Source organism: Azolla caroliniana, unplaced genomic scaffold (assembly GCF_043228905.1).
Source record: "Azolla caroliniana isolate FFs.n. ecotype wild unplaced genomic scaffold, voAzoCaro1.0.p SCAF_6, whole genome shotgun sequence".
Taxonomy (NCBI): Eukaryota; Viridiplantae; Streptophyta; class Polypodiopsida; order Salviniales; family Salviniaceae; genus Azolla; species Azolla caroliniana.
The window spans coordinates 7,773,007-7,783,228 of record NW_028230441.1 but is presented as its reverse complement, the minus strand read 5'-3'; the positions used below and the strand labels follow the sequence as shown (position 1 = coordinate 7,783,228).

Sequence of the window (10,222 nt, the reverse complement as noted above, 5' to 3'; positions counted from 1 at the left end):
TAACATGAAGAGAAAAACATTGAAACATGGGGGGGGCAAATGGGTAACATGTTGGTAGACCATGTAGAGAGACAAACAACATGCACAATTCTAAATTGTTCCTAACCACCAACATGATGTACTAAAATTTAGACTGTTGCTTGAATGCTATATCTTGTTATGACCATAATGTGCCTAAACACAAGTCATGTTGTATATTTTCTAAAAATCTAGATTAGATTAGTACATCATAATATTCGCTTGAACATGAGCCAAGATGTACTAGTACATTTGAATTGTCTCAATATGTAGTTTGAGAATGAATTTTTGGTGGGCATGCACAATATAGTCAAATGTGATAATAGTAAATGTTGAACTCTCTTGTACAACGTGAAATGTTACATTAGTCTTCACACGATTACTTTTGAAATTGGGGCCTGATTCAACATAATGAACATGGAGTAGTGATACACGTCATCTAAGTATGCTGTATTATATTGGCATTAACTTCAAGTGGACAGTAAGCAAAATAGGTTAGTGTGGCAAAGTGTTGGTATTTAAGGCTCTCCTTTGGGGCATAAGGTTGTGATATGATTGAAATTTTTACTCTAGATAATTTTCATACACATTTGGACCACCAAAATGGTTAGCCCTTTGAGAAAGTAGTTTGCTAAAACAACTTTGTAGCATCGACGTTGGCATATTTTGAATGATTGCCCCTTACAAAAAATTGTGTGACAACTTTCGGTAACCGGCATTTGCATGCTTGTCATTCAAGACACAACATTAACAGATCAAAGATGGCAAAACAGTACCTATGGAGACTCCTAGGCTCAATGTTACGCCGAGTTATGTAAAGGGGGTGGGTGATTACCACAATTGAGCAAACAATATATATAGTATTCACCACACGAGCCAATTTGTATGATGATAGTGATATATTAGATCTGTACGGGTGCCGCAAGTAGCAGTTCGTGCTTTGGCCCCACGAGATGTCGACCATCTAGCTCATTGTGGCTATTCGCAAGAATATCAAACGTGTTCGGCCCACATTAAATAAAGTTCTTTTCTTCGTCTGTCTGCTTCTAAATTCCGGGGTCGAATGTCTTCCGTTATGTGACGCGGACGAGTGCCACATGATATACAATGCCAAATAACAAGAACAAGCGGGGCGTCACAGGAGAGCAAATGGAGTCCGTGTGTTACGGGTGTGTATCTATGACAAACAAGATAAAAAGGAAGTACTAGGATATTTATATGTGTGTGTGTGTGTGTGTGTGTGTGTGTATGTAATATGTATATATACATATACATACATATATATGTGTGTACATAACTATAGACATATGTACACACATATATATGTATGTATATGTATATGGATAAGAGTTTCGGTGCCTTTTGTATGGTATGGTATGGTATGGTATGTATGCATTTTATGTGTATGTATATGTATATGTGTATCATGTATGTATGGTATGTATGCATGAAATTAAACAAATCCTTATTTTTGTATGAGTGCCCCCACGTACGGATGGGCACACATGACGAGGAAACAAATACTTAATATTTTATTTTTTAACTAAAATGGATCGTCCTTCACTCTTCTTTCTTTCTTTCTTCTTCTTCTTCTTCGTTTCTGTATTTGTTTTTTTTTCTTCTTTTGGTTCTTAGTTAAGTTTTATTTTTTGTGTGATTTTACTTCCTTCTTCTAGTTTTACTCTTCTTCCCTTAACAAATCAAGCAATCAATCAATCAATGGCTTCTTCTTCTTCTTCTCCCTCTTCTTCTTCTTCTTCTTCTTCTTCTTCTTCTTCTTCTTCTTCTTCTTCTTCTTCTTCTTCTCCTGCTTCGCCTATGCCTGCCATACTATTATAATTTTCATTAAGGCCCCCCCCCCCCCTCCAACTCACTACTGATCCATGGGCTCTAACCATCATCATCACCACAATTGGCTCGGTTTACTCTCCCCTGCACTCCCACCTGTTAATCATAATGACCTCCACCATGATACATCCTCATTGCTCATCACTACCAACCCTGTTAACCCTAACCCTAACCCTAACCCTAATAGCATGCCCGCGTCTCCTGCTACCCAATTCCTCGCTCACCATGCTCATTATCAGCAGCGTCCTGACCCGACGACGATGAATCATCATCATCATCATCATCATCCTCATCATCCTCATCATCCCCATCACGAAGCCGCCATGACTATGAATCATCATCACCATCACCATCACCATCATCAGAATAGCAGCAACATTAGCTCCGATACTGAGAATCACGCCCATTCCAATAGCACGCATGATACTCCTCCTATTACTACTACTACTACTACTACTACAGTTGCAATGGGGGGAGATTATGTTGTAAATCATGGCTCTCGCCTTCTTCACACCAGTAGTAGTTGCCTTGATCCCGAGTCCAGGATTTCCGTTAATCCGTTATTATTGCCGTCCCAGGCTGCTTCTGCTGCTCCGCCAGCAGGTAAAATTTTTCTTTCTTTTTAAAATTTTTATTTATTTATTACCATGATAGCTTTCCAAACAAAACTGCAGACCACGGCAGCCACATTTTCAGAAGATTTAATGAAACGGGACTCACTCACCCATTAGAGCTAATAATAATAATAAAAGCTACGGTGTACCATTAGAAGATTTAATGGAACAGATTCAGCAAGTCAGGAATGAATTAATCAACATTTCCTCAACAAATACTAACTTGAAGTGTAATCGAGTTGTTCTATATATATATATATATATATCAATATATCTGCATGTAAATATTAGATTTCAGTGGGGGTGGATCCAAATCAGGCTAATTTACATCATCAGAATGCGTAACTTAATTAAGTTGAAACAGCATCCTATTTTATTATAATTTTGTTTTCTTGTCTTTCCATCCGATTATCTGCTGCTAGCAGCTGCAGAGCAATGGGATGAAACTGCAGCTATGGCGAAGGATTCTGAGCATTCACAGAGAGATGAGGGGGAGCAGGAAGAGGAGGAGGAGGAGGAGATGAAGAATCTGGCGGCAGCAGAGATGGCGGGTACCTCATCATCAGGCATGAAGCTGCAGCAGCATCAGTACACGAATCAGGCTCTGCAGGAGCAGAAGACATCGCCCCGGTTCAGGCATCAGGTAGCATCTGCGAAATCCTCCTCCTCCTCCTCCTCCCAGGAGATCAAAGGCCATGGATTCATGCCCAAGCTCGAGGATTTCCTCGGAGCCCAAGCTGCAGACACATCCAAATCATCATACCACACCATGAATCCTGCACCTCCTGCTCCTGCTTCCTCCCATTCCTGCAAAGAATACCCCAGCTTCAAGAACCGCAACATGCTCTTCTCCAACGCCATTAAACCTGCACACATTTCCTTACAGCATCATCATCATCATCATCATCATCATGACGATGATGAGAACGATAATCACAACGTATTGTATCAACAGGCTCAGAATGCGAATACAGTTTACAATATCAATCATACTACTACTACTAATAATAATAATGGTGCAGACACATTGAGTACCAGGTCTAACACAGAGTCCCCCCCGAAACACTCAGAAATTACAGAAGCTCGCCCCAATGCTCTGGCTCTGGCGACATGTCAATCCGATCACTTGCTAATGCATCGACAAGGAGATGCTCATGTTCAATATAACGATCATGCATTGATCGCATTAAACAGTACTAGCCACCACCACGGCCATGGCGATCTATTAATGAATCAGAGTTTAATATACACTGATGATCATCATCATCATCGCGATGATGATGATGATGATGATGATCAAGATGGCGATCATGACCAAATTATGCTGGCGAATAACCATCATCATGATAATAGTTATAGCAACAACATGTTTAAGTATTCCAATTGCAACTTAGAGCTCATGAATCCTCAAGGGTCAGGATTGATGGATCATTCAAATCATCATCACCATGATCACGATGATCATGATGAGATGAATAATACTAATAATAATAATCTGGTGGGACTCTCGTTTATGAAGCCCTGGTTTAGTATGCAAAGGTCGGGGACACAGTCGAGCATTATCGATCAGACAACAACAACTGGTAATAATTCGAGTATAGTTATGTCAGGCATTCATGATGATAACACTAATAATGGAAATCAATCTCTCTCATTATCCATAACCCCAAGCAACAACACGCTTCTTAATCATACATTAACCCACATTGATCATCATCATCATAATAATAATAATAATAACAATCCTAATAACGTTCATGCAGATAATCAGCACAACTACATAGCCCCCACCTCACCTAACATCTCCACTAACACTAGCCTTATCCATCCTTCTTCACATCATCACAACAATAATCATACCATAGTATCATTAAATACTTATCCTAGATCGCTTAATGATCCTGGTACTACAACTAACAATAATGTAATGCATCATGGCAACATCAATCACATTAATAACAATGGTGTAATTATGAATGGCGAGATCAGTGCCTCGAGTGATGTTAACATGATTAATAATAATGACTCGAAGCCGGCAAGGACAATCACGACAACCTCATCCTTTACCGATGATGCGGATCATAACAACCATTTAGTGCCCAACCTGATTGCTCATCATGCTAATTTCCCAGCTAGCCCAAGCTTGAGCGCACCATCGACGAACATCTCGAGTACGCCCAGGAAGTCCGTCGACACATTCGGACAACGGACCTCGATCTACCGTGGAGTCACAAAGTAAAGAAAAATTAGCTTCGAATCAACAAGATTGATTATACATACATACATACATACACACATAGATACACACACACACACACACACACACACACACACACACACACACATACATACGTAAATAAATATATGAGTTAGATCAAATTTCTCAGACTTCATTTCTGCGTACTCCCCATGACTTAGGGTTTAGGGTTTAGGAAACTCATGGAAAGCACACCAGTATCTGAGGGATGATGATCATGATTTCATTCCAAATTTTGTCAGGAATTTCTAGACAATAGTTTTAATTCCCATGAAGTTGGTGGGCAAAATCAGTTCCCATGAAGTTGTATGTATAGGACAGACAGTATTAGGTCAAGTGCGGGTCTGGGCATTTTCCCATAAAGTTGTGGACATTCTCTCATTGTCAGGGGGCAATCAGAATCCACTAGTAAATTGCCCCCCCCCCCCCCCCCCCCCCATGTCTAATAATACCTAGAGTAGAGTATTTATGTCAAATCAGCATTTATGGATTTACTATATGTATAATATTTCGTATGAATCAGTTCCTGTTCTGTACATAAGAAATTGCCCATATGGGGGGGACATAATCATGGTACCTGACAACTTATTCATCATTCGACTTTCTAGGCAATGTCTTTTCCTTTCCTATCCTAACATAATAATAATAATTTTGTAGATAATTGAATTACTAATATTCGTTATGCAAATTCTATCGATTGCAAATTAAATTAACATTTGAGTAGACTATATTAATGCATTAAGAAGAACGAAATATTGAATATTCTCGGAACATCATTAATTGCCATGCAGACATCGATGGACGGGGCGTTATGAGGCACATTTATGGGACAACAGTTGTCGGAGAGAAGGACAAACAAGGAAAGGAAGACAAGGTAAGCACCATCATTAGTTTCTTTCTTTCCAATCTTAAATATGCAATTAGCACTAACTAAATTTGACTCCTGTTTTGTTTTTTTGTCTCGCGCGCCGGGTGTTTGGATTAATGAACCCATGAATTGATTTGGAACTGCACAGTGTATTTAGGTAAGTGATCAAATAGTTATCCAATTTATAAGTAGCCAAATATATTATCATTATTCATGGATCAACACTCTTAGCATTATATTTTTAGCTACAATAACAATTCATCGATTGCTATACGAGAATGTAGTTTATCTCAAGTCATCCGCATTTACAATGTCCAAAGCGATCGATCCACTATCCCAACTAACCAATTTCGCCATTATTAGGCACAATCGTGGCTGTATTTGTATAATCATCAGTTGTAAACTACAAGCCATTATTTGCATAATCATCAGTTGGAAACTACAAGCCATAACAAAAACAAGTAAAGAACACTTAGCATGTTGGTGTAGGTCTTCATTGATCTAATCTACTAGGCACATTAGTACAATACCGAAGCCATGAGGTCCTGATATATGTTGCTATAACCTATTTGCCCTAACCAGCAGTTCTTCTAGCCTCCTTGTGCATTATTAGGCACACAGTTGATTTACCATGGCTAGGTCAGGCATGAGCTAGGTTATGCACCTTCTAAGGTCTAATTTTGAGGAGCACCTTAGAACATGTTAGCAGTGTATATAGACATGAATATACAATTATATCCTGCAATGGGATCTTGACTCATTTTCTTAACGTTTTGTTTCCGCGCAGGGGGGTACGACAAAGAAGATAAGGCCGCAAGGTCTTATGATCTCGCGGCTTTGAAATATTGGGGACCAACTACCACTATCAACTTCCCGGTAAGCAAGCCGCAATTCATCTAGATATATATGTTTTCAAAATCAAAACAATAGTATACATACTAATCTGCGTCATTACAATGGTGGTATCAAAAATTCATGAGAAATGCATCTATCTATCCTTCCTAGAGCCAAGCATGACACAAATATGTCCACTTACATCCATCCATATGGCCTGTAGTGGAATAGTGTATAGTAAGTAGTCCTTTATATGATTATAACTCTGTTAAAACCGAGATCTTCTGTTTGAATCTTTTTTTCGCTCGATCTCTTGATTAAGTATTAGCCTCTTCTTCTCCGATAATATTTTACAGCTCTCGAACTACGAAAAGGAATTGGAGGAAATGAAGAACATGACGCGCCAAGAGTTTATCGCTTATCTGCGAAGGTCGGTTCGGCAATGTTAAAATGTATACATACAGTAATGTTAATGTACAAATACCAAATCATGCGAGAGAAGGATAAATACATTGGCATGCCAAAAATGTCATAATACTAAAATATGTGGTCATAACTAGTTGTATATTGTGTATACCTGCAGTTCCAGATTCTCATTTCCTTCAACTTTTCTGATTGCAGGAATAGTAGCGGCTTCTCTAGGGGTGCATCCAAATACAGAGGTGTCACGAGGTAATCCAGATCTGATCAAGATTTTTACATATACCACAAAGAATTAGATCCAGCTAAACTCCAATATATGTGGATTGGTGGCCAATATATGAGCTTTGTAACTTATAAAGCTTCCAACATATTTAAAAGCATATCTATATGTATTGTTAGTTTTATAAATGTATGTAATGCAGCAATGTGCTTAACTTAACAGGCATCATCAACACGGTCGTTGGCAAGCTAGGATTGGACGTGTCGCAGGAAACAAAGACTTATACCTCGGAACATTCAGTAAGTGCAAATCTATTTTCCAGTCTCTTAATGCAAATCATTATTTCCATTCATTGGCATTGCCTTCCCGTGTGTTTAAAATACGAAAATGCCATCATGCACAACTCCACAGCTTCCTGTTCTGGGAAAATTAAACAATGTCAATCTTGTTATATATAAGGTAGCCGTTAACTTATGCACCACTGATCACATCATCTCGGCCATAGTATTGATTTGATTAAGAAATAATGTATTATAGTGTTGTTATGTTGCTGATCTGTGCTGGGAAAAATTAAACAATGTCAATCTTGCTGTATATAAGGTAGCCATTAACCTATACACCGCCCCATCACATCTTCGCGGCCATAGTATCAATTTGATTAATTGAGAAATAATGTATTATAGTGTTATGTTGCCAATGATGATGGTCTCATGGAAATGGACGAATCCTTTGCTTTGCTTAAAATATTTCCAGGCACTCAAGAGGAGGCTGCTGAAGCGTACGACATTGCAGCCATCAAGTTCCGAGGCGTGAATGCGGTCACAAACTTTGACATGAGCCGATATGACATAGCCAAGATTTGCTCCAGTAATAACGAGCAGCTCCCGATCAACGCACTCGCGAAACGCATCAAAGACGAGTCTACCGCCGAGACATTGAATGTCATCCAAGCTGGGAAGGATACTTTTCGGCTCGAAACGGAGCTAGCTAGCTTGTATGGTTCTAGTGCCGGGCCTCAGGAGTGGCAATTACTAGGGTATACACAACAAGTACCACTTCCTAGTGCTGCATACAACTATCAACAACTAGCATATCAACAAAGACTATGGCCTGACGATCCGAATCATTCTAAATCCGCTGATCTTAAGCCTCGGGATCATCAGACGAGCTTAATGTCGAGCCCATACATGCAGCCATCGGCGAACTATATGAGATTCTTTCAGACCCATACGGCCGTGCCATCTTTGTCAAGCGTCTCGGGATTGTCGACGACGACGACGGGGCACGGAGGTGGGGGAGCATTAATGGGTGCCCAACTGAACTTAATGCACAACTATTTCCAAGATGAGCCAGCACTAGGAGGATCACAAGAGTGTACTAACATGGGCATAAATGGGAATATTCACAACTCATCAGGCTCGGGTGGTGGGCCGGCTTCCTTACAACAACAACAACAACAACATGGATCGAATATGTTCCTAACCGCAGCTCCGAATGCGAATTTAGGCAATGTGCAGGTTGGGATCATGGATTCGGGTAGCTCATTGGTACAAGCCGCCGCCGCCGCGCCTCCATCCAATATACTAAGCATGTCTAGCAACAATATGTACTGCAACAGTTTATCCGAAGGGAGTGAATCTGTGGTCGATATTCACGAGGGACAGAGGCGCGGGGCGATGATGCCGACCAATCTGTCCATCATGAAGGCCGTGGCCGCGGGCAACATAATGTCGTTGGATCGAGGGGGAGGAGTACTGAGCTCAGGTGTACAAGTTAACAATAACAATAATAGTAATAATCATAACAATAATAATAGTAGCAGTGGTAGCAGTGGAAGTAACAATGACATGATAGCAAGGAATCATGTGTTGTATAACTACATGGGGCAACATATGATGATGCAACCAACTAATCCATCAACAACTAATCATACTAGGGATGATGATGATCACCACCACCACCATCATCATCATGCAGGCAGCACACTGGTTTCTTATAACAATAGCTTTATGAAACCTAATTTGTTGTATGGGCAAAGTAGTGAGAACTATACTCATACTACTAACAATAGTAATACTAATCCTAATAATAGTGGTACAGCTAGTATTCATGCCGCAGGCAATTGGATGGTTAATCTTCCTCAGCAGGGTGCTGCTTTTAATCATCCTACAACGAAACCCAATATGTTTGCGCCTGCATCATGGAATCATCACAACATTCATGATTGATTTGATTCTTACATAATATAACAGTTTACTTGTAATGGAAAAATAGCTCGAGTTTTTCTCTCCTCCTCCGGCATGGTGATATTTTTAAAAGGTGAAGCGCACACACACCCTAAGCAGTTTATGTATATCGATGACCCATTTATTAGTCTTAAATGTCTCTCTCTCTATATACATTTAGTGTGACCCACTACTAGTTTTTACCCATGATATTTTCATACACAATTGGTGTAACCGCTATACTACATACATATATTATTGTGACAACATCCGTTATTATTAGTGTGTTTTTGTATCAATGGAACTATTGGACATTCTTGTTCTCGTGTGGGGAACTCTTTAAACAGCCTCGGACAAATATGAAGACAGCAGAAATGATGACATTCCTAGAACATTGTTGAATCATTCGCGTCCATTTGCACTGTCCACATTAAACCGTCTTCGTAGGTGATTGTTGGAGATATCATATTGTCATACAACAATTTGTACTAATTTCTAAAATGATGTGCACACCCTAGGAATGATATCACCAAATGTTATTAGATACCTCTGATAACTTAACCAAGTTAGGACACATATTAGTTTTGATTTGGGATGACACTTGTTATTGATGTGCACCTCTAAGTAGACTAGTTAATTCGACAAGGTGTGTCGTACCTTGTTTGGAAATTACCATGATTATACTATGTGGAAGTGTTAAAGGATTAGGACCGACTTGCACTATTTTGGAAATGCTATACATCAAGGTGATAGTAGTCCAACTTGTACTCTAAATGTTAGCATGATTGTATAGCCTTATTAACTTCAACACAGTAGTTAGGGAGATTACCAAGACAATTAAGGGGGTGATCTAAAAGGTTATTGCATTTTATCAAATGTAGGACAAGTAAAACAATAATGCAAGTGTAGCATAGC

At 39.5% G+C, this 10,222-nt stretch overlaps 1 protein-coding gene across 1 annotated transcript; it reads left to right on the top strand.

Annotated features, from left to right (window-relative positions):
* The first annotated feature begins 1,901 nt into the window (after nucleotides 1–1,901).
* LOC147862945 (uncharacterized) lies at nucleotides 1,902–9,372 on the top strand. Its single transcript, XM_087321163.1, has 8 exons — nucleotides 1,902–2,469; nucleotides 2,912–4,715; nucleotides 5,529–5,611; nucleotides 6,393–6,481; nucleotides 6,796–6,869; nucleotides 7,061–7,111; nucleotides 7,305–7,381; nucleotides 7,836–9,372. The coding sequence occupies exons 1-8, from the start codon at nucleotides 1,902–1,904 to the stop codon at nucleotides 9,308–9,310; spliced, it is 4,221 nt and encodes a 1,406-aa protein (XP_087177289.1). The 3' UTR covers nucleotides 9,311–9,372.
* The last annotated feature ends 850 nt before the right edge of the window (nucleotides 9,373–10,222 follow it).

Bases quoted from the DNA above. Each gene is read 5' to 3' on its own strand.
- LOC147862945 (XM_087321163.1), top strand. From the start codon at position 1,902: ATGGGCTCTAACCATCATCATCACCACAATTGGCTCGGTTTACTCTCC. The intron at 6,870-7,060 runs GTCGGTTCGGCA...TTCTGATTGCAG, and splicing joins TTTATCGCTTATCTGCGAAG to GAATAGTAGCGGCTTCTCTA. The intron at 7,382-7,835 runs GTAAGTGCAAAT...AAATATTTCCAG, and splicing joins CTTATACCTCGGAACATTCA to GCACTCAAGAGGAGGCTGCT.